Genomic DNA, 23,451 nt, shown 5'->3' with positions numbered 1-23,451 from the left:
CAAGAGAGCTCGTCCTTGGTCTTGATGCAACCCAACCCAACCTCGCAAATATATACGAATACATCTGAACCACACACCACACCCCCCTTCTCTCGTACCCCCTACATATATACCCCTCCTAAGTAGAAGATAGTCTATGCTGGGGCATCAGAAGAACAAAATCCTGGACAATTCCTTATTACGCCATAGAATCAAATCAATATTACTGCAACACTCTCCGAGATCTCTTACGCCTCAGAAATACGCTCGAGACACACACATACACACACTCTCTCCATCTCTCTCCCTCCTACCTCTTCAATCCCCATCGTTGACAACGTCGCTGGCTGGAAGCTTTTTTCTACGTTGCTTGTTTTCTCTTCGTATGACCTGACTTCGTCCCCATCCCAGTCATCCAAAATATCCCTAAGCGTGACTTTACGAAAAGCTTCCCAACCGTCCCCTGGAATATGCAACATATCATCTCAAATACATACCATACGGCCCAAGAAAAATACTAGTCCCGGGGTTTCTCCTGTGTGCATCGCATCCGCTCGTTGTCGTCCGGTCAGTGGCTGCCACCTTCCCCAAAGCAACACTATAAGGCACATACACCCCCCGTGTGCAAAGGTTCGGACGCCATGCTTCCTGCCGATTTTGGTGATTTACACCGACCTTGTCTTGAAGAGATCAGGATCTTTGTCTTCACTCATATCTCATGATCGGACCTGTTGCCGTCTTCAGCTCTACCGACAATTTCCCACTCGGCATCAAAGTATTCCAATGATCCAGTGGAATCGCTGTTGTTTGCCAATGCCTCAGAAATACCATTGCGATCGACCGTGGTATCCGAAGTGGGACCGTCGCTATAAGAGTCACTCCAAGCATACGTTCCATCGAGGCTTGGTACGAAGGCCGTTCTCGATGTTGCCTCGTCACGCTGATTCTCCTCCTAGATGAAATCTGCTGTATACGAAAAGCCTCTGAACTCTTCTTGGTGCGCAGGAGAGAGGACTGCAATACAGGTTAGTGTTTTGAAGACATTATTCCTCTGGATTCTCCACTTACCACTCTGCACCGGAGTCAAAACGGGGGTTACACTTGTGAACTCCTGGTCAAAGTTGCTGGTATCTTTTTCGTTCTTAACGGTGGGCTTGAAAGGGGTTGGTACTCTCTTGTGATAAATGTCGTCCCAGTTTATGCCTTTGAAGAAGGCATGGCTCATAACTTCCTGAGCGTCCCCAGGCCCACTACCCAAACGCAGTTCTGGCTCCCTCGTCAGGAGTTTTTGAAGAATCGAGACACTGTCGCGCGGCATATGAATAGGGTACAAGGGTTCGTCGGCAAGGATAGCGTCATAAATCTCGTCCTCGTCCTCACCTCTGAAGGGTGACTGCTGAAGGAGCATCTGATAGATAAGAACACCAAACGCCCACCAATCGACCGCTCGTCCGTACTTCTTGTCCAGAAGAATCTCAGGGGCCATGAATTCAGGCGTACCACAGAATGTTGACGTGGTCGATCCGTACCACATCTCTTCTTTGCACAGACCATAGTCGGCAACCTTGATGTGACCATCCAAGGTCAGCATGATGTTGTCCAGTTTAAGATCCCGATAGATGACACCATTCTCGTGGAAATATTTCAAAGCCAAGCACACTTCGGCGGCGTAGAACTGAGCTCGCTTTAGACCGAATTGGCCGCGTTGGATGTGCAACATCAAATCACCGCCCGAGATGTACTCCATAACAAAATAGACCCTAGTCTCGGTCTGAAAACACGCATGCAGACTAAGCAAGAAGGGATGCCTCTCCTTGTTGGCGATCAAGAACACTCGCTTTTCAGATTTGGTCGATTCAACTTCGTCGTTCTCAATAATGAACTCCTTTTTGAGAACCTTGATTGCGTACAGCTTCTTGGAGCTTTTCGCCTCGGCAAGCATGACCTTACCAAAGTTACCTTTGCCCAGCACTGCGAGGAAGTTGAAATGGTCGAGACCAATCCGTGGCCCGGAGCCTCGTCCCGACGGAGGCGTCGCAACTTGCTGCTGTTGGTGTTGAGGCGCCGGCTTGATCGGAGCAGGAGAGTAACTTTGTTGAGTCTGTGGAGGAGGTGGCGGCCTCTGCTGCGGTACTACGGCTTGCTGAGGTTGTTGGTGTTGCATCATTTGCTGCTGGACCGGTTGCCGGTCATACTGCTGATATGCACGAGGATCATAAGATGCGTGGGGAGGCTGCACTTCTGGGACCGGTGGACGTGCGTTTGCATACCGGTCGGACGCGACCTTTTGAGGACTGTAATCGCTGAAGCCTTGGTTGTAGTTCTGTGAGGATGGCCGGCTGGTCGCTGCAGCTGCAGCCTGGACAGCAGCCGTCGAGACGGCTCTCTGTTGCAATGGTCTCTGTTGCTGTGGAGATTGCGGACGTGGAGGCTGGTTGTACATCAGATTCTGGGCGGCAGCAGCCGCCGCCGCAGAGGGCTTAGGAGGCTCTGGATGTTGATCATAGGATTGGTTGGATACAGACTGTGTCAATGTACTTCCGTCAGAGACATAGCTCTGAGTTGGTGATTGAGGGCCGGGCCTTCCAGAGTTCGGTCTCAAAGTCCTGCTGCTCATGCCAGAGCTGACCGAGGAAGACTTGTTGTGGTGCTTTGTCCGCTGAATGGTTTCCAGAATCTCGTTGGCAACGATCATCGACATGCCGCAGAAATCCGGTACGAGATGTTGGCATTGCGCATGACATGTGAGGCCACATTCAGAACACTTCTTTGCGTTTCGTCTGCCCAACGGAAGTAAATAACCGCAATGACAGCACCAGTTGGCTCCGATATTCGAGAAATTGTCGAAGCGATGGGGTATACGGTGATTGATTTTCTCCTCGTCCGGATCGGTCTCATAGTTCGCCTTGCTGATACACTTGGTGACAACCTTTGGATAGCATTTGGTGTGACAGGTATACTTGCAGTCAGCACATTGCATGCCGGCCGAGTACTTCAGGAAGTCGCCGCACAGTGCACATCGCATAACATTGTAAAACTGTTGCTTGACGAACTTGTGGCCCTGTTTTTCGTGGACGACTTCCTTCTTCTGACGGACAGCACCTTGACGATTCAGACCAATGTCGAACGGACGTCGAGCGCCTGTCTGCTTCTGGAAACTCATGGTGAGATGGATACGACCTGCAGGTTCCAAGGAGAACCAGGAGTCGATCATTACAGGCTGAGCCTGCTGAGGATTTTGAGCAAAGCCGGCGGCAGATCCAGCACCAGCAGCATTACCTGGCGGCATGAATGGGGTGCCCTGTGATTGTTGGGGCTGCTGCTGTTGAAACTCAGTGCCAGGCTTTCCCGGACTGCCACCGTTGGCCATCTTGTCCGCAGACACCCATCCATTCTGCTGAAATTCCGTTTCCATCTTCTTCCGCCGCATTTCTTCAGCAATATCCGAAATGCGAATCCAGAGGAATCCAATCGGGGTTGGGCGGTCACCTGCTTTGTCATAGACGGTCAATTCGATCTCGTTTGCTTTGTCGATGTCGACATTGTGAATCTCTTCAGTCCATTTGTCTGTTCGGGTGGCTCGAGTTTTTGCGCGAATGTTATCCTCCACCTTCATGATCACAAAAGTCTCGGGACCTCTGGAGAATCGAGAGGATGCCGCGTGATCGACATCTTTGATCGCGTGAATGCGCATCTCCAGATGACCAGTTAATGGTTTCCGCATGTTTGGTGCGTTCAGACTGTCATCTGACGTCCGGTCAGCCAGAAAGAAAAAAGGTCAAATCTGGGCTGGAATGCTTACCATCAGCAGCATCAGAAGTCTCGATGTCGACATGAAGATCCATGTATCTTTTCAGGGCTTGTTTTAACAACTGGATCTTTTGGGTGCTTTCGATGCGACGGCCTTCGGCGTCCGATCGGCTCTTCCTATCGCCCTCATCTTGATATAGCCGAACCATTTTCTCGATGCCAGCTTTGTACTGCTTTTCGACCGAGAGCTTGAACTCGAGTTGCGATAGCATGAGCTGGATCTTGGGGCCGAGGTATGGAGTATCATATTTGATCAGGTCTGATGATCTTGTCAGAAATATGGGGTTCAGCAATCACGACTTAAGCATACCTAGCTTTGAGAAATTGGGACGCGCTTTGGGGATCGGAGTGTTATAGGGTCGGGGATCGCCATAGATGGCTCGCGGTGGCATCATGCCAGTATTTCCCTGGCTGTAACCACCTGGGCCTGGATCGCCATAGTCCCCTCTTTCGTTGGCGAAGTATCCTCGGGCATCTTTGGGAGGAGGCGTAGGCGCGTTACCTGCTTGATATCCTCGCTGCCCACGACCATCAGATGGTGGGTAGCCACCGCCAACACCGCCGCCGCCGTTCCCGCCATGAGCTGGAGGGGGAGGGGCGCCATCATCGTATGCCCCCCGTTGTCGCAGTTGCAGCTCTTGCAATTTATCCTCTAGATAAGTGATGTTTCTTCTCCCGTCGCGAATGGTACTATCGACACGTGCCTGAACTGCAGCATTGTTTGTCGACTGTCGCATGTGCGTCGCGGCTGTGATCAGCGTCTTTTCTCGCTCGATCTTTTTGTAAATGTCGTCAATGGCTTTTTCTGTGTCCCCCATGATTGCAGATCTCGGGAAAAGACAGTTTCGTGAAGGGTGAGTTTAGGAACCGCAGGCAAAGTTCATGCGATCACGTCGTGTGCACCGGTAGCAAGACTGGCACCACATCTGTTGACTAAGGCAGATCGGAGGGGAGCGTATTTTCGCACGACCAAAAAGGCGGCGGGGTCAGGGCGAGGCGAAAGCGAGGCTCATCAGAGGTGAAGGATTCGATGACCGAGCACAATGCGGCTGGGAAAGTACAATACCACGCATCCAAGGATTCTGGTGTGTGTGTGTTTGGTGAGCAATAAAGGATGTAGGTCGTGGAGAATGGTGTGGTGGTGGCGGCGCTCTGGTCCAAGTTCCAGTCAGTCAGTCACGGTCCACCAAGTTGCGCTTTCTAGGATGCCGTAATATGATAATAATGCAACGCCACAGGATTACTTCGAGGCTGAGTGCCACTGCGAGATTCCCTTGGGGCTAACAATAAGCAGTTGGCTGATTCCGTCCACGAAGGAGTCGGAAGTTAAAGATGATGCAGGCCAGCGAGGAAGAGAAAAGTCCCAAGGCAGATGGTACGTAGGTAGAGGATGCCAATGTGGATGGGGGATGTTTTGGCTGAAACCGAGAGGACGACGAACGAATTACAGTATGATGATGACGATGATCGGTGGTTGTGTGCAACGGGGATATCCAAAAACCCTGTAGCAAGCAAGACCAACACCATCTCACGGGCACTTTCGGGCACTTAGAGGCCCCTTATAGGCACCTCATCATGCTTAACCGGGCTCTTTGCAGGCACCTGGTGACCCCCACTCGCCCTCCCCAAGCCAGAACATGGGGTACAGGCGACACCCCTGGGCTCTTCCCAGGTACAGGCATGTGCGGCTTACGGCTCTGTCCTCGACTGACAGTGACGGCCTACCGGCAAAGGAAACCACGTCTGTCCTTTCAACCGCTGGGTTCGCTCAGAAGAGCTCGAGTGGCGAAAACGAGAACTTGTGCAATTGGAACACGCACAAAGAACGTCCAATGGACATAGCATTGCCCAATAGTCTCGGCCGATTCTTCTGTCTCACTTCTACGAGTTCGATCCCAGCACGCGCCATGCATATAAGAGTATTCACAGGTCAGTCCTCAAGGTTCAGACATAATGATATATCGTCGCCTTCGGTCCATACGCATGGCCATCATACATCAAGACCAGAAAGTGTCCCAGTCCTGTCCTCAACGGGCCAGGGAACCATCTGATTTTCACCCCATCACGTTGTTGTCATGGTCTGCGTATCAATGAGGGCCCAGTAACCTCCGATGCTCTACTGCTCCCCGACACGCCACCAAACTCCACCGCTACACTGGCCACTGGCCAGAACTTAGGCTTGAGAACCCTGGTCGGGTTGGGTATGGCGCAGCCCTACAAATAGAAAAAGTCTCACTACCAGCACTCCGTACTGCCGACAAAGTTGATGTCCGCTTGCAACGATACATCAGTAGATGCTTCGAAGACGGCCCACGAATGACTCAGGCAAGTCTCACGTCGTCCCTCGAATATGCTTGTCGACTACAATTCGCTGCGGCTGTTGAGGCTGAGTTTCAGTTTCTGTTGGGATCCGGGCTGTACGCAGTACGACAGACAGGTCCTGAAGCTCATTGCACAAAAGTGCAACACACGAGCGAGGCAAGCCGTTCACCCCACAAGCGCGCAGGGCCGCGCTTGTTCTCCGGACCTGTGTGTGGGTTTGTGGACAGTTCAGTTGCACTATTTGTGTCTCGAGTATTGCTCTAGATCAATCGCGATATTTGAAATCCTAGCTTTGTATGGCCGATGACTTGATCATTCTCCGGAAGGTACTGTGCCCATCACACCACGCCCGAAGAACTCGCTCACCGTCATAAATCGGCTGTTGCTTCGGGCCAAAGCTGCCTTGAAGAGATCGTGCTGCTCGGTACTCTCCACCTGCTGTCGACGAATGGCTCGGATAGTGTCGTTGCCCGGCTTGCATATGGGGCACTCGATCTGGTCGTCATCGTCGTCATCCATGCCAAGACCAGGCTTGTTCAAACATTCTTGATGAAACGAGTGCTTGCACATAAAGTGAACCGTAGGTAATGTCAGATTTCTGGCACAAGAAGAGCAGCGACGTGCCTGAAACACGACAGGCTTCGTCTCAAGATCCGCCAGTTCCGATTTCTTCGACGCGGTTTCTGTTCGGTAGGAATCTATCAAACGGCGATTTGTTTGAATTTCCTTCCTTTCCCGTTGGATGTTGTCCGAGAGATATGCCTTGACCATACCCATAGTCACCGCCCCTCCTTGGGACAGGACCTTGACCACTTGAAGTGGCGCCATGAGTTTCTCTTGGTCAATTTTCTTGAGTACGGTCTGTAACTCATCCTTGACCCCTGGCTCCTTGAGGATACCTTCGGACGAAGAAAAATACCCCAATGCGAGTGGATACAGAGAAGGGTCTTTTCCACCGTACTTTCTCAACGCCGAAATTGCGCCAGAGGTGTCTTTCGCTGCCGTAAAGGATCGGAAAATATCTGCATAGAGGTTTTCTCGTTCTCGTACCAAGGTGGTGCCGGTTGGGAATTTTGACAAAGAAGACAGTAAGAGGACGTTGGAGGTATCGATCTTGGATTCGTCTAGCGACTCTGTGTTATTGTCCGCAATCAAGCTGGTTGCCTTGGCCTGCCATTTATCCTTCTCAGCAATATCTCGAGAATTGTTCGCTGCCTCAAGGTACATTTCGAAGAGCGTGGTCGATAAATCGGACCTGTCTTCTTTCGCCAGGTTTTCCTGAAGGACGAGCGCCTCGAGGAATTGAACAAACTCAGCGGGACGTGCAATGAACGCAGAGAATGCACTTCGTGGCCGAGGAACAGAGTATAATGGAGCGTTTACAACTGACGCCGTAGGGGTTTCCTCCTCCACGCTTTTCTGTTCGTCGCCTGTTGCTATCCCATTGGTGGTGGATGCTCTGCTCATGAAGGGCAGCGTCCAAAGAGCCGACAGAGTCTGGAATGCGCCTCCACCAGTTTGCGCCTGGACTTCCGACACAGCAGGTATGTCTTGCTTCGGAGCGTATCGCCCAGTGTAATACTCAATAAATAGCTTTGTTGTCTCTTCTGGGCAGTGCTCAATTAGACTTCGGGCGTACTTCATCAACACTGGGTACGCTGCTTCTGGGCTAAGTCGCCAGATATACTGCAAGGCCTCGGCGTACTTCTTCGAGTCCTCGATCAAAATGTCAATCACCAATTCATTTTCGCCATGTTTCGTGGCGAGGTATGCTGCTTGTTCATAATATCCTCCCTGACGGCACATTGCAATGGCCGTCTCGATGTCAAACCTCGCTGTGCCAGCAGCCCGGATAAAGGCGTCGAGCTTCTCGGTGTCTTTCAATTTCGCATAGCAGTTGAGGAGTAGTGTTGTATGGTCAGGAGATGCTTTATCGTGTTCGTGTAACTCCTCAAGGTAGTCGATGAGGTTGTGTATCCTCTGAGTGTCCAGGAATCGTCGTATAACCTGTGATGGCTCCGTATTGTCTATCGCCCGCAGATATTGCTGCATGGCCGTGTCATAATCACCTTTCTGATATAGAAAATCACCATACTTTCGGAAAATACTGTTCTGCTGGACTTTGTCGGCCCCGGCCTTCTGGGCAAGGTTTATCGCGTGAATATACAGGTGGCGCTGATAGAGGATCTCGAGCTTCTGCTGTAGTGTTTTTTCTTGATACCTGAACAGCTGTTTATGTTAGTGAAGAATATACCTGGATTGCGATGTCCTTACCTTTCCCTCTGAAGTCAAAAGAAACAGCTCGTCCCATTCCACAAAAACATCCTTGACCTGCGTTGGGAGCGACTCGGTATGGGCGACGAATTTGAGATCAGTGTCGAGCAAAGTGAACGATGAACTGCTGAATAGCTCGTCAATCTCGTCGCCTGCCAATTGCCTGAAGGCTTTGGATTTGGACACTTGCGCCACTCGAGGTGGGCAGACCACACCGACGTATTCCTTGTACATCTTAACTATCTTTTTGGGGCCTTCGAAGGCATAGCTGGGTCCGCGCCCCCCTGGGCCATAGTAGTAGATGGCGTCTTCCCGAGCAATCACGATATCACCAGTTTCTCGGTCTTGTGTCATACAGCCTACATTGCACCCTCGACTGTCGACGGTACGCGCAGTCTGGCCCTGACCTTTGCCGGAGATAATGAGGCTGCAAATTTTCGCAGTGTTTGCGATGTATAGGACTTTTGTCGCGCTTTGTCGAATTTCGAGACCAGTGATGGGATCTTCGGATTCGAATACAGTCCTCTGCTTGGTTCCCCTATCGTGAACAAAGTCTCCCCGTATAACAGTCACGGAGCCATTCGCAAAGCCAACAGCCACTTGGCTCAGGTCATCCAGGACGACGAGTGCCGAGACAGGGAATTGTCTTCTGCCGTTCTGAACCGCAATTGTACATAGGCACCGAGGTCCCCCCGTCTTCTTCTCAGTCTTGTCCAGTGCCCATACCTTTAGCAGGGGCTCCGACGATAGATTCTCGGAGATGGTAACCAGAAAAGGTGTCTCAGGTATCTGTCTAATGTGTGTGATGGAAGCATCTAACGTGTCCGATGCGTGGAACGTTCGGACAACTTTTAGCGCTCGAGAAAGGATGCGTACAGAACCGTCGGAGGAGCCGAGGAACAGCGACTCAGAGCCAGTAGCTATCGATACAATGTCATTCTGACCGTGAGTGAGGACACTTCTAAGGGCTGGCCGATAACACATACCTCGAAGATGTATGAACCTTCTTCATCCGCAGGCACAGGGACCTGAGATACGTTGAAGAATGGGAAATGTTTCCAGCTAGAAAGCGCCATTGCTGTTACCTGGGCAGAGATTCGAAATGACTATGAGAACCCATCGTGCTCTCCCGAATCGTGGTGCATGATGTGTGCAGGCTGGTGTAGGAGTAACTGATTGTTTGACGATGGGTGACGTACAGTTTGGGGTTTACGATCGGCAAGAGCTTAGGTATAGGTAACTAGCTACAGTACTCCGCCGTAGCCGCGCCGGTGAGGCTTCGCCCACAATACACAGTCCGCCAGCGTTGTAGTGACCACTGCCACGGCCAGCCTGGAGACAAGCACGAAACTTTCCTGGGCCTCAGACGTGACTCTCCAGGCTCTCTGCAGCCATTTGCACCGGATAAATGTTAAAGATTCGGTAGGCTGGACTGGAAACGGCAGCATGACAATTCATATTCAAACCGGTTGTCCACCTATTATGGAGTACACCAGAACATCCTATGTATACAATTTAAGACCATCGCTACGTAAGCTTTTCTTTTGAATTCCCGCGGCATCAAGTCATTTCGGTCATGAACTCGTTAAACCATGCTAGACAATTGCGACCTGTACATAAAAGAATCAGTCTTCCCAGCTGAATCTATGGCTAGGACGTCCTCCTTGGGGGCTTGATGCTCGTTCTTCTGTGACAGTGCTCAGCCCTTCTTCGACGAACCTACTCCCAGTGCTTGGTGAGCGGGATGGCGGGCGGCCATTGAGTTGCGGCACCATCAGGCCGGAGCGACCGGTGTCTGTCAGAGGACTGTCACTCGAGCTCCCTGACGATTGTTGTGGAGCTCTAGAGGTGGTTTCTGGTGATACAGGACTGGGGAGTGACCTGTTGTTGCTGTTACTGGATTGTCTCGAGTGTCCGTTGCTGCTTACGCCAATTGGGCTAATTCCCTGCTCTCCAGAAGAAACGGTTCCAAATGCCCGGCTGTTTCGTAGGCTATTCGGACTGATGCTGCTGCTAAGGCGGTCATTGTTGGTTTCTGGGGGTGAGTACGGTGGAACTGGCGAGCTAGATCGTTCCGTCCTAGCTGCCTCCGCTGCCTCCGCTGACTTCGCCATTGAACCTTGGTGCTCCAGTTCTGCGGGCCGTCTGGGGTCATTTCTGGACAGCATAGATCTTCTGTGGCCTTCGTGTGCGTTGCTTGCGTAGAACTGCGGAGACACAGGGGCTGCTGGCATCTCAACCGCGTTGTTGGCCGACAGCTCAAATCTAGTGGCTGATGTGTCGGCCGGGACCTCGGTCGGATGGTGCTTGTCCCCCAAAAGCTCGTTGACTGAACTCTTGGACTCTGGCGCCCTGTGTAGGCGAGTGAAAATACTCCGGCGTTTTGGCTTCTCTGCGGAGTCAACAGCTTTCGAAGTTCTCTTGCGGAAGCAGAACAACCAGATCAGCACCGCTCCTGTTATGACAACCGCAGTACAGCCTACACCAATGCCTGCAGCGGCACCAGTGGAAAGCCCTGAATGGCCATTTCCTTCGGGGCCCGGGAAAATACTATCAGCAGGTCGCGTAATAGCCAGCAGGTTTACATTACTGACGGCGTCCAAATCGAAGACGGCTTGTGAAAGGGAGAACTGGTTGCGCTCGTAGTCGACTGTTAGGTAGGTCTCCTGTAGGAAGGCCCGTCCTATCGTGTATTGAGTTGAATTTGCTGCTCTCCGTAGTGGGAAGTAATTGGTGGGAGCCGATGAAAAATTGGCGTCGAGGTTCGGGAATGGGTATGACAATTGGAGATTAAACGCATCATAGGGGAGTGTCAGCTTGATCTCATCGGATGATCCGGGCAGATTGGTGACAGTAAAGGTGAACGTAAGATTCCAACTGGAAAGTGTATCTGGCGATGTGTCGTCCGCGAAAAGGTACAGTTGAAGGTTATCGTCATAGGTCAAATTCAGTGACTCGGCGAAAGCATCGCATACTGCTGTCGGAAACCAAAGGAACGGCGTCGACGTGTCTATGACGAACAAGGTCGAATCGTCCTGGCTTCCATCGAACAATTGTTGCGGGTTGGAATCCCAGTTAGACGGTAACGATGCGCTGTCAGAGGGTGACGAAGTGACCGATATAGCGTTTATGGCCACCACAGGGGCGTAGTCGGCATTCAAAGAAAAGGTTAAATTATTAGAGACAAATCGGTTCGCATCAACGCCACCCAGGGTGAGGGAAGACGGGACGCCTTTGAGCCCTACAGCCATGTTAGTGTCTCCTCAATTTGCCAGAAGCCATAGCACTCACGATATGAGGCGCCTGCGGTGTATCCATAGCTGTGGCTAGGAATGTAGCTTCCATTCTGCACTAGGCTTGATAAAAATGGGAGATTGTTCGAGTCCGTAAAGCGAGTCTCTTTAACACCAAGACCCAGCGTCCCAACCCAGTCTTCGGTCGAGTTTACGAGGGCGACAATCTGGTCAGGGACTGATACGAGATCGTCGAGTGCAATTGTATCCAGACCATAGTATCCGACATCATCAGGGCTTGTCTGCGAATCCGCGTTAAGCTCGAAGTATCCCTTTGGAATGAAGGTGGATGATTGATTCGCGTAGAAAAGGCCTCCTCTTTTGTTCTGGCAAGTAGATGTTCCATCACATCCAAGAGGCCCGACAACCCACGTCTCTGGACTCAGTGTACTCGGGAAGACGCTCAACCATTGCTCTGGGGTACCGACGCGGATGCTAACTGCAGACCAGGCGCCGTCGTATCCCAGAAAATCGGTAGTGGTAGTCGCGACAATCGGCGTGGGATGCTTTTGGGCAGCGGAGCATCGTTGCGGAAGGACGAGGGCATAGAGGAGAAGACTACCGTATGTGATGCTCGAGAAATCAAGGATCCGGGTCAGCCACAGAGAGCACATCACGTTGTAGGTACGAAAACAGTGAAGTCCATCGACACGAGCTGGCGACCAAGCGAAACCGTGGAGGGGGTGCAATGCTTCAGGTACCAAAGCGGCCCAGTGTATTTTGCTAATGACAATAGTATAACAGCGAGCGTAGATGATGAGAATTTATGTAAGAAAGCCAACTGAACGAGTGAGTCGCAAGACACTTGTCTGGTGAACAATAATTGCGAGATGTGAGAGGGAACAAATCTTCGGGCCGAAGGACTTATTGCTTTCAATAAGGAGCCATTGAGGTTGGCGTGAACTGACTGGGCTGTTCGGATTTGAGTTCGGATTTCGTATTACCTGATGGACTCCGTACTGTACCTGGGAAGTACCTAAAATTTAGGGGCTTGCCGGGCCCTGTGTGTATTTGTGGCCGGGAACTCGGTCAGCCTCCCCCAGAAAGCTCCACAGAAGGGGCTCACCAAGTAGTATTGTAGTTATGGATGTGCCTGTAACAGGCAGAGCAGATACCAAGACTCGGGTCAGAAGGAGCCGTGAAGATGGTCTGCGCGCTTTGACTATCTTCCCATTGCAACGGTACAAACTTTTCTTCCAAAATTTTACTTGTCAACCTGGGAACAGCTGCCACGCACCCCGTTTACGCAGTAATAATGTTGGCTATTCAAGCTGCATCACACATGGTATCGGATTGAGTAGGATCCTACTGGACAGAGAAGCACTGCTTGCGTGAGAGATTCTCACCATATGACCAACAGGAAAATTCTCAGCATCTGGCTCCTGCGGTTACCTTTTGAAACTCCTTGGACATAGGGCCCCGAATGTCGGTAGTCAAGAAGGCCAAGGGTGTGAAACTCATATGTTGTATGCCTATACATCTTCTGAATGATCACAGCGATACAATAATAGCCAGGGAGGCCCAGATATTGAAATTCACTCACCTTTTCTCGGCGGCCTGTGATCACCAGTTGCCGCCAGGCCGAGTTGAGCAGGTTTCCCCCGCTGACAAGTCTGCCTTGCCAGCTGGTGGACCTTGTGGATGTTGGGTGTTTGGGGAGCCTAGTGGCCTCAAGCCAACCGAGAGCTTAGAAGTATATTTGCTGCCCCAAGGACGGGACCTAGAGCCTGCCAAGCGGCCGCAGTGAACTGACTGGAGTATTGTGCAGAATTTTAGCGAGACCGGTGTAACACACTCCGTACAGTACACTTTGCAGCTTGCAAGGCGCGAGAAGAAAGGGGCATGCTTGCTGCCACGACCCACGGCTCGTATACAGGATAGTATTAGGGCACGGTGAAGGACGGGTTGACCTAGACTCAATCCCTCGTCTCAGGTAGAGGTTGTTCATGGGAAGTCTTGCGCAGGTACTGGTTTGATGGTGAAATTCCGCCTGCGGGCGATCCCAGCAGAAAACCGTAGAGTGCAGCGGGAGATGGACATCTAGGATCCTTAGCCTCAGTGTACCGAGATGTCGATAACGTATCAGAGAGACGAAGAGATAGCCTGAAGTCAGCAAGGAGATGAAGATGAGGTAAATGGTGGAGAGAGGGAATCCGAGCCACGTCAGTGGTGCCCCTGTTCCTGTTGCCAATTGTATACGTATCCACCATACCTTCAGGACCCAGATAACGGTGTCGTGGCTGGACGGTACTCATACCTTCCAAGCAATGAGCGCTGGGCAAGGGCGCCGGGCACGAAGCACGGAGCACACTCTCTCCTCGGAGTCGCAGGCCGGAGGTATCAAGCACGCGGTTGTGTGTGGCGAGTTGGGTGGTCTGAGAGGCTGAAAGCTGCGGGAGAACTGACAAAGTGGTGGGTGGGTGGGTGGTCGACCGGCCACCGGAAATGTTTCCACTGTGCAGGCCCTTCCAAGTTCCCACTCAACTCAAGAGTGCGCAACCCAAATTGACGATTGAAGTCCTCTGTACGAGTAATAGGTAGACCATACTGTACAGTAGAATCATGGCAGCTGTCAGCCACTGGACACCGATGTTCCCTAAGGCTGAGCACCACTAAATTACTAGTTAGTAACCAAACACGAATTGGCAATCGCTATTTTCTTCGACCCCCCCCCCCCCCCCTGCTTAGTGCTGCCCTGGCCAGAGATCCCCGTCCTGACACTCTCCTTCACCCATGGGTCATGGCTAGCGAGGTCTGAGGGACCAGGGTTCAAGGCATGCTCAACTCTCTCTTCTCCGTTGTTTTGCTGGTGTCTTTCCTAGCCTCGACTCTCACTCACCTTCGCTTCTACCTCGACCTGCAGCAGATATCGACGTTTTCGCGGCATGCAGCCTTTCTGTCCCCCGATACCTCTTTATGCGCTTCGTCTCTCGCTTGAGCGCCGTGGCAGGCAACATTGAGCAACTTCTGGTTGAGTGAATTCGAGGAGACAGTGGTCGCGCAGACCTAGGATCTCGAAAAGCTGTGATGCTGGGTTGAGCCACCGGGCAAGGTGCAAATTTTGCACGTTCACTCGTTACAAGAAGAATCAAACACTCGCTTTGGGACATACGAAAAGATTCGAGGGAACTAGTACAACCGATCAGATGTGTCGCTTTTGGTACTTCGTTGCGCTGTATGTGGCTGTGGTCCATGCGGAGGACCTCAGAAGGAATGCGAGAACGCCGCTCAAGTTCATGCCTAAAAGAGCGGTAGACTACACAAACTCGACAACACGACCAACGGCCATGACAACTTCACCTTCAGAAACTCTTTCGTTGCCACCGTATTCAGACGATACCATTACACATCCCATAACGTCGACGGCCCCTACGAATATCGGCATATATACCAACACCTCGAGCATACTACCAGAGACTACCACTACTACGGACGACGACACTCCAACATGCGCTGGGTCAATCACGTATTATGGCTCCGTTCCACCAACAGTCTATATCACAGTCACAGAAGGCTTCAATGTGACTGTCACGGCCAGCAATATATCGATTACCGACACTCCTACCCTGATCACCCCTCTGCCATACTGCAAACAGACCATCATGCCTAAAGCGAGCCAGGGCGTCCCTGTTCCCGGCTCACCCTTCTTTTCTGCATCAGCAGCTGCCTCTCCGGCCCTGAGCTTTTCAAAGTCGGCGGGTAGTTCTCCTTTCGCAACTCAGAACCCAAAACCTCCATCCCCACAGCAAACAGAAGAGACGGCTACCCAGGCGGCATCTTCAGTCTACTCCAGCGTTCCTTATACCAGCACCGTTATCGTAACAAAGAAGACTCCGGTCCCAGTAATCGCACCACCGACCACTTCACCCGACATCAACTTCGATCCAACTCCTCCCAGTTCTAAGCCAACGTCGGAATCATCCTCAATCAATACCATCACGGGTGGAGACAATGGTGATGGCACTCCTGGCAACAACGGTCATGATGGAGGGCCTGACCACAATGGTGGTGGTCTCTCTCCTGGCGGATCTGGCACATCCTCAACAACAAAACCCCCAGCGGAAGCCTTCCCATCCTTGACCAATACTGCTGGTACTGCAGCCGGCACGCTGGTTGTGCCGTCAACCACACGGACTGGCATCGGCAACATCATCTACTCTATCATCTATTCACCATTTGCAACCCGCACGCCTACCGGTCTACCAGCATTCTTGCCCACTACGACCACCGTTGACAACATCCCCATTGTGGTATCTGAGTCTAGAGTAATCATTGGAACCCAGACTGTGAATGTCCCCAGATCTTCGTCAATAGTCGTACAAGCCGGTGGCGAGGCCTTTACTGTCCGGCCAAGCATCATTGTCGCGCCGACGGCTACGATAACCATAGCACCCGTCCCACAAAACAACGCCGCAACAGTTTCCCCTGCAACGACCACATTTACCACTGCTGTCGGGGATCTGACAATTACAGTTGGTCCCACTGTCGCCATAATCTCGGGCACCACATATCGGATAGGCCCAAATGCTCCGGCAACAACGATCTCGGTGCACGGGACGAAGGTGTCCATAGGGTCGGAAGGCATAGGCCTCCCGAGAACAACAATTTTCCCTGGTGGATCGCGGTTTATGGTGGTCACAGCAGAAGGACTGACGTTCTCCTTGGACGAGAGTGATGCAGTCTTCAGTGGTACGACATATCGCATCGGCTCAAATGCACCTCAAGTTACGAGAACAGTCGCAAGTGACAGTGTCTCGTTTGGGCCGGGTGGGATTGGATTGAAGTCAACGACGATCCTGCCGTCTGCTGCTCCACATTCGACGCAGCAAACCAGCGAGCCGTCGGCTACCTCGGCGAGTAGTGCTTCTGCAAGCGAGTCCGCCGGCACTGAGAGTGCAGCATCTTCCAGGTTCAAGTCTCTGCACGTCATCTTCGGTTGGTATGCGTTGGCCCTCTTTTTGTGTTTGATTGTTTAATCTCGGTGTTTGAGTTGTGAAGTTATGCATGTATGGCGTTGGAGGAGTAAGGACATATGGGCCTAGGTTGCAACAACACAATCTAGGATTCGAAGAGGGTTATAATGGACGCTCATTTTGGCGGGATATCCCTGCCTCGATACGATTTTGATATGATACCCGGCTACGCAATGCAGCACATGATCTTGGATATGGTAAAGGGTCTCGAGTTGGACTTGGGACAATGCTTTGTTTTGTGCAAGCTGGGACGGAAGGTTGGAAACTGGGCCAAAATTCCAGTCTGATAGCATGAATCCCATGGCTGAATATAGAATACTAATAAGTAAAAGAGGATCTCTATCACGATCATTCTGCATGCATGCTATGCCTGAATCAAGAATCGTCCCGCGATCATGCCCGAGACGCTCAGTATGCCGGCCATCAGGAAATTAATCTGGTTATTGTCCAGGATGTCGTGGCCAGAATTGATGATCCTACTTTCGTGACCTGCCTTCTCTTTCTTGTCTCCCTGGTACGAGTTGGGGCCCGGTCTTGGTTTGGTGAGGACCTTGACGCCGCCGGGCCCTTCGACGATTTTGCCCGTTCTCCGATCAACGACTGATGCCTGCAAGATGGCTCCAAGGAGGGAGTCCACCAAGGTCCCTGTGGTACCGAGCAGTGTGATCAGCGCGAACGTGCCCGGTCGTGTCAGCGAGCTGTCAGAGCAGAAGGTGAGAAAGAGCTGGCTCGTCAACGCAATCGCGACGGATCCCGCGACGCCCGCCGCCAGCCCTGCGACCGAGACGCCGCCGTTGGTGCCCGGCGGCACGGTGCGGAGGGTTGTTATCAGCCTGGGCTTGCTGCGCGAGAGGATGCCCAGTTCGGAGGAGAGCGTGTCGGACGTCGTGGCGGCATAGTTTGATACTATACCCAGGAGTATCAGATCTGGGACAATCGACTTCGAGGGGCCCGCCGCAGAAAAGCAGGCGTCGCTTCCAGGGGACAGGCCGTAGAGGTAGATGTGAAGAAGGACGAGAACTGTCGCGGCACCACTGTTGGCGAAGACTTGGACGCTTGTCCGTGGACCTTCTCCCCCTGAGCTCCCACTCGAAGACTGCGTCAAGGTCGCTTTAACGTCGTGCTTGACCTTGGTCGCCTGGGTTCCGAGGAGGAAGAAAGTGCCCAGGAGTGTGAAGGGGAGTGCGGAGGGGTGGAGGGCGTGGATGGAGGCAGTCAGGCCGGCGGATACCAGGCCCAACGGCGTGAGCGAGCGGCGGGTGTATGCACGGAGAAGGAGAGCGACGATACAGGGAATCGCTATGACTGCTCGCATCGTGGATGAGGGCTTGAAGGATGTCCTGTGAAGGGAACGCAGGCAGCAGACGTGCGAGGAAGTGTACAGACGATGTTGTTCTGGTAGACAGAGGCAGCGAAACAGTTTGGAACACCGCAGACGCGAGGCGACAGAACAGCTTGGGAGAATAGCAGCCTCAAGGACATATGAAGGCCATGGTGTCTTGTTACATGAGGATTATATGAGCTGTGGTAAGAATGTTAGTAAGTAACAAGTATTTCGGGCGCCTTTGGTCCCACGCTTTCCGAGGCCGCAGTTTGATGAGGTCGAGGCTGATGACGAGCATCTCGGCCAATGGACGATGTGGCATTCGTGTTTACCTGATTGTTCATGGATACAATATTCTACCCCTCGACATCTACCAGTAAGTCAATGGCCTGGGTCTTCAAGGGGCCAGGATGAAAAATGCTTGAAATGGTCCAAAAGGCCCATCATGTTCAGATCAATCGTCGCTAGGCCGACAGTCCTACGGCCGAGCATCGTTCTGCCTTCAAGTATACCCATCCGGCGGCACCTCCATCTTGCACCTCCCTTCCTCCTAGAGGACTATATCCCTCGCTACCATCTCATTTCCTCGGTCGATGCCTCCAGGAAACGTTCCGCGGCGTATGCACACCTCCGACGCTGCAATCTCTGCCCTCGGCTCTGCGACGTCAACCGGTTCGAGACCACCGGCCATTGCCTGATCGGTGCAGAGAAGGTCAAAGTCGGGACTATTGCTCCACACTTTGGAGAAGAACCTTGCTTGCAAGGACACCATGGCTCTGGGTCTGTGTTCTTCAGCGGATGCAATATGCGCTGCGTCTTCTGTCAGAACCATGATATCTCTCATCAGAAGGTGGGCTTCGACCTGACGCCGGACGAGCTGGCGGAGTGGATGGTCAAATTGCAAGAGGTGGGCAACGTGCACAACATCAACTTTGTCACTCCGGAGCATGTCGTGCCTCAGGTCGCCCTAGCCATCCTGGCCGCGCGGGAAATGGGGTTGAGGGTGCCCATTGTTTACAACACCAGTGCATTCGACAGCCTCCAGAGTCTAGAACTCATGGATGGCCTGGTCGATATATATTTACCCGACTTCAAGGTGTGGCACAATGAGACAAGTAAGAGACTGCTTAAAGCCGATGGATATGCGGATGTAGCCAAAGAAAGCATCAAAGAGATGTATCGACAGGTAGGCGATTTGTGTTTCACTGGCGACGGCATCGCAAAGAAGGGACTCCTGGTGAGACATCTTGTCATGCCTGGAAAGGAAGAAGAGGGCGTGCGAATTATGCAGTGGTTGGCAGAAGCACTAGGGAAGGACGTCTTTGTCAATATCATGGAACAGTATTACCCAACGGCCCATGTCGGCCAGGAGCGAAGGGGGGCTAAAACCAACAAAGACGAGAAGCGATATTCTGAAATCAATCGACATGTCAACAAGGATGAAATTGGCATTGTGCAAAAGGCCGCGAGAGAGGCTGGCCTCTGGAGGTTCGCCGAGCCTGCCAGGCACGGTGGATGGAATGTATGATCCTGAGCCTGTCCCCAAATTCCAATGCTTGCAACCAGCTCGCATTGATGGGTCAGTGTTGTCCTGCCGCCCAGGGTGAGCTCAGCTTCTTTGTCCCTGTTTCTGGCTAGCAGGCTGTCACCATCGGTTCGCCTCCGCTCTTTGTTTGTTCAATCTGCCACTCCAGGAACATAACACACAAAAGAAGTTGGCTATACCAAGATGCCAGAGACAACGGTGCTGGACTTAAAAGTCTGTAAAGTCTCATCATGGACAGCATTCATTCATAGGAAAGCTCTTGGGGAATGTCGTCCTTGGGGGTGTCACGTTCGGTGTCCAAGCCGACACTCTGTGCGTCCCAATACTCATTGTTGCAGCAAGAGCGCCTTTATCTGGAGCAATTTTTAGGCGATCAACAACGTCGCAGCAAGCAGCTCAGCAACGCACTGCAAAACGTCGAACGGAAAATTGCCAAAGCTTTGTCGGAGCAGTCGACACCAGACATCGTTAAAAACTTAAGGAAGAGTCGGAAGAGTTTGCGAGGGAAACTGGGAAGATGCACGAATTTGTTACAATCTATTTGGGAGTCTCTCAAGAATATACTCTCGCAGATGGAGAGCCTACGGCAACTTCAATTCAGTCTACCTAGTTGTACCAGCACAGGACAGCAAAAGATGCATGGGATGTCCCAATCTTTCATTTGTCCAACAACGGCGTCGTCTACAGCAATACAGCCATATGATGTCGGTCAACAGGTAGACTACTATGCTGCCTCACCTTTCGATCGTGTTGAAACTTGGTATCAGCCACTTCGCCATCACATCTCACAACCTCCATCTCTGAGAATTCTATCCCTCTTGCATCCTGGCACTCACCTGCACCCTTGGATACCATTTTGCTGGTTTGCTCCATATGCACCGCTCATCTTCGGTACTCCTATCCCAGCGGATACGGTTTTGACGTATAACATGGCAACTACGACATCAATGGCACCTATTGTTGTTCGAGACCAATGCAACTGTGATTGGCACGAACTAATCTTCGCGAGAAATAATATGCCATCGCGGAGGCATGACAGTTTCCTGTCCATCGAGAAAGAATTTATCAATCAATACTTCAATGATCTACGAGAGCACTTCCTACCTTTGTACTGATTGTCGCTGTACCAAAATTCACACAATACAAAGGTACGCTGCTGCGTTTGCCTGCTACTGTTTCCGCGGCGATCGACAAACGTTTTGATCTTCCACTCGCCTAGTTTGTCTCCAGAACAGTCCTACGTGTCTTACACGTATTCACTGGCATTGCGATGATTCTAGGCCTGCTTCTTGCGTTGACACTCGTTCCAATGTTCTCTCATTTTGTTTTTCCCTCCGGCATTCCGTTCGCTAGTACAGAATACAAAAGCAAAGCGAAACAAATCGATTCAGCAAGCGGTTATCCTCTAGATACCCTACGCTCTCTCCAAGATGAGTTCCAGTCGATTTTTTGTGCTGATGCTCGTGCTTGCGAGCCTTGCATTCTGCTTGCCTTACCCTTCTCATCGCGAACTTTCGTGGAATGATACACAGGGCGTATTTGATTATGTCGTCGTTGGCTGTGGTATCTCTGGCTTGGTCGTGGCCACCAGGCTGAGCGAAGATCCAAACGTTTCTGTTCTCTGTATCGAGGCTGGCTCACTGTACTTTTCCGCCGGTATACCTTGCAGCTTGTCATACTGATTTCTATAGGGACAAACGTGAAGCTATGGTTGCAATTCCCGCGTTCATTGGTGAACAGCCGGCAGACTTTTACGCCTACAACCTCCTGACTATCCCACAAAACCAACTCGACAACCATACCCGCATCCTACCTATGGGCAGAGGTGTTGGGGGAGGAAGTCTCGTCAATGGCATGATTTGGAACCGCGGCAATCAAGAAGACTTTGATCTTTGGGCTTCGCTGGGCAATCAGGGATGGGACTGGAACAGTCTGCTTCCCTACTTCATGAAATCCGAATCCTACACTCCTCGTGCTTACGCCAACCTTACCCGCCAGCCTGTGACCTTCGTTCCGGCTGTACATGGCTCCTCCGGGCCCGTACAGGTCAGCTACCCGGTCTTTTACTGGCCGCAAACAGGTACGTTGGCAACTATCTTGAAGTCCTGCCCCGACGCTTGACTCCGCGCTGTTCTACACCCGTTGTACTAAACAGAGGACAGACAATTGGTTTGGCGCTCTCAATGCCCTTGATATCCCGTCGTGCGTCGACCCCAATGAGGGCACCTCCGCTGGCAGTTACTTCCTCCCCTCGTCCATCGACCCAGCCAGCCAGACTCGCTCCGACGCCCGTCGTGCGTACCACGACAAGGCCGCCAACCGGTCCAACTACCACGTCCTGACGGACGCGCAGGTAGTGCGCATCTTGTTCAGGCGTGGGGCGATCCCACGGGCCATTGGCGTACGGGTAAGTTTGCGTTTATCTTCAAGTACGTGCCGTCCTCTAACTGGAGCAACAGACCCTCGATGGACGTCGGTTCGTCGCCCGTCGAGAAGTCATTCTTGCCGCGGGGGCTATCCACACCCCCAAAGTCCTCGAACATTCCGGTGTCGGCGACGGGCAACTGTTGTCGGCTCTCAACATCTCCGTTGTGGCTGATCTCCCCGGTGTAGGTTCCAACCTACAAGACCATGCGCTTCTCCGAGTGAAGTACCCCTATCAGAATACCGCATTCCCAAACCCCCAAGGGCTCCTCACAAATTCCACATTCAACTCCTCTTCTGCTCATGAATATTTGACCTCTCGCACTGGACCGTGGACCGCAAAGCCCAGTACAGCCATCGCATTCCCGTCTCTGAGTCAAATCACGAACACCACGTACGCTCTGGGCCTCATTCTCTCAGCCACGCAAGATTCTCTAGGGTATTACCCATTGTCACACACCTCTGGCCATGACAGCACCAGCATACCGGTCGTCAAGGCGGGATACCAAGCTCAGTTCCCACTCCTCCTACAGAACCTCATGTCGGCATCCACACCGGCGTACGAGGTCCTGAACGACAACTCGGGCGGTCTGGACATAGCTCTCATGCGCCCTCTGTCACGAGGCACCACGCACATCATCAGCCCGGACGAGACCGTCGATCCGGCAGTGGATCCAAACTGGCTCAGCCACCCGCTTGACTTCGAAATCATGGTCGCAGCGATGAGATTCAACCAACGCATCCTTGACACCGACGCCATACGAGCCCTGGAGCCGTCGTACACGCAGGTGTCCCCGAACGCGACGAGGCCGGAGCTGGAAGCGTTCATTCGACAGGGAATCAATACAGAGTATCACTACTCCGGCACGTGCGCGATGATGCCACGCGGACTGGGAGGAGTGGTCGATGCGGATCTCAGCGTGTACGGGACAGCGGGTTTGCGCATCGTCGACACGAGTGTCTACCCTGTCGTGCCGGGCGCGCATCTGCAGAGCGTGGCGTACGCGGTCGCAGAGCGTGCGGCAGACGTTATCCGAGGAAGAACGGGCATGGCTGGTCGTAGTAGTGCCGAGGCGGTCCCTGTGAGGAGATGAGAGAGGACGGACACGTACGACAAAGTACCACCGCACCCGTCATTCTCTAACTCAGCGTCATACTACCGCACCATCAGCCTCTACCTTTTTTACCATCATGCATACCACGCCATCACCCTGCCATACATAATATCAGGGTGGAACCTCCTTTGGCCGAGCAAAAGTGGAACCCAGAAACAGGAACCGCTCAGGCAGGGGGGCCCTTTTGGGTTGAGGACGGGAACGAAACTCGTCAGGAAAGAAAGAAAGCTGAAGTTCGTCATGATGCTGCATCTATCCACGAATGCTCCTGGCTACATGACAGGTCAATTGGATACGAGTCATGCATGATAACTTGGTGGTTGGTGGGATGCAGTCTCCGAGTCTGGGAGCATAGGGGAGAAACGGGATACCGGAATTGATAAGATACTGA

The 23,451-nt window shown here is 52.3% G+C and overlaps 7 protein-coding genes across 7 annotated transcripts; 3 read left to right on the top strand and 4 right to left on the bottom strand.

Annotated features, from left to right (window-relative positions):
• Nucleotides 1–931: 931 nt before the first annotated feature.
• PV08_09341 (uncharacterized protein) lies at nt 932–4,607 on the bottom strand (the record flags this gene model as incomplete). The annotated part of the gene is made up of 4 exons (XM_016383660.1): nt 932–993; nt 1,048–3,726; nt 3,782–4,048; nt 4,100–4,607. 4 exons carry the CDS (start codon nt 4,605–4,607, stop codon nt 932–934), a joined length of 3,516 nt encoding a protein of 1,171 aa, XP_016232283.1.
• A 1,816-nt stretch (nt 4,608–6,423) lies between these two features.
• Nucleotides 6,424–9,461, bottom strand: PV08_09340 (uncharacterized protein; the record flags this gene model as incomplete). Its single annotated transcript, XM_016383659.1, has 3 exons — nt 6,424–8,340; nt 8,386–9,324; nt 9,372–9,461. 3 exons carry the CDS (start codon nt 9,459–9,461, stop codon nt 6,424–6,426), a joined length of 2,946 nt encoding a protein of 981 aa, XP_016232282.1.
• Nucleotides 9,462–10,010: 549 nt separating this feature from the next.
• On the bottom strand, nt 10,011–12,292 carry PV08_09339 (uncharacterized protein; the record flags this gene model as incomplete). Its single annotated transcript, XM_016383658.1, has 2 exons — nt 10,011–11,626; nt 11,677–12,292. The coding sequence occupies 2 exons, from the start codon at nt 12,290–12,292 to the stop codon at nt 10,011–10,013; spliced, it is 2,232 nt and encodes a 743-aa protein (XP_016232281.1).
• Nucleotides 12,293–14,824: 2,532 nt separating this feature from the next.
• On the top strand, nt 14,825–16,654 carry PV08_09338 (uncharacterized protein; the record flags this gene model as incomplete). The annotated part of the gene is made up of 1 exon (XM_016383657.1): nt 14,825–16,654. The coding sequence occupies one exon, from the start codon at nt 14,825–14,827 to the stop codon at nt 16,652–16,654; it is 1,830 nt and encodes a 609-aa protein (XP_016232280.1).
• A 361-nt stretch (nt 16,655–17,015) lies between these two features.
• PV08_09337 (uncharacterized protein) lies at nt 17,016–17,966 on the bottom strand (the record flags this gene model as incomplete). The annotated part of the gene is made up of 1 exon (XM_016383656.1): nt 17,016–17,966. One exon carries the CDS (start codon nt 17,964–17,966, stop codon nt 17,016–17,018), a length of 951 nt encoding a protein of 316 aa, XP_016232279.1.
• Nucleotides 17,967–18,420: 454 nt separating this feature from the next.
• On the top strand, nt 18,421–19,503 carry PV08_09336 (uncharacterized protein; the record flags this gene model as incomplete). The annotated part of the gene is made up of 1 exon (XM_016383655.1): nt 18,421–19,503. The coding sequence occupies one exon, from the start codon at nt 18,421–18,423 to the stop codon at nt 19,501–19,503; it is 1,083 nt and encodes a 360-aa protein (XP_016232278.1).
• A 1,448-nt stretch (nt 19,504–20,951) lies between these two features.
• PV08_09335 (uncharacterized protein) lies at nt 20,952–23,039 on the top strand (the record flags this gene model as incomplete). The annotated part of the gene is made up of 4 exons (XM_016383654.1): nt 20,952–21,163; nt 21,213–21,601; nt 21,684–21,928; nt 21,981–23,039. The coding sequence occupies 4 exons, from the start codon at nt 20,952–20,954 to the stop codon at nt 23,037–23,039; spliced, it is 1,905 nt and encodes a 634-aa protein (XP_016232277.1).
• Between the last annotated feature and the right edge of the window lie 412 nt (nt 23,040–23,451).

This window comes from Exophiala spinifera (assembly GCF_000836115.1).
Source record: "Exophiala spinifera strain CBS 89968 unplaced genomic scaffold supercont1.7, whole genome shotgun sequence".
Classification (NCBI taxonomy): Eukaryota; Fungi; Ascomycota; class Eurotiomycetes; order Chaetothyriales; family Herpotrichiellaceae; genus Exophiala; species Exophiala spinifera.
The sequence above is the reverse complement of the archived record's forward strand: the minus strand, read 5'-3'. Positions and strand labels throughout refer to the sequence as shown.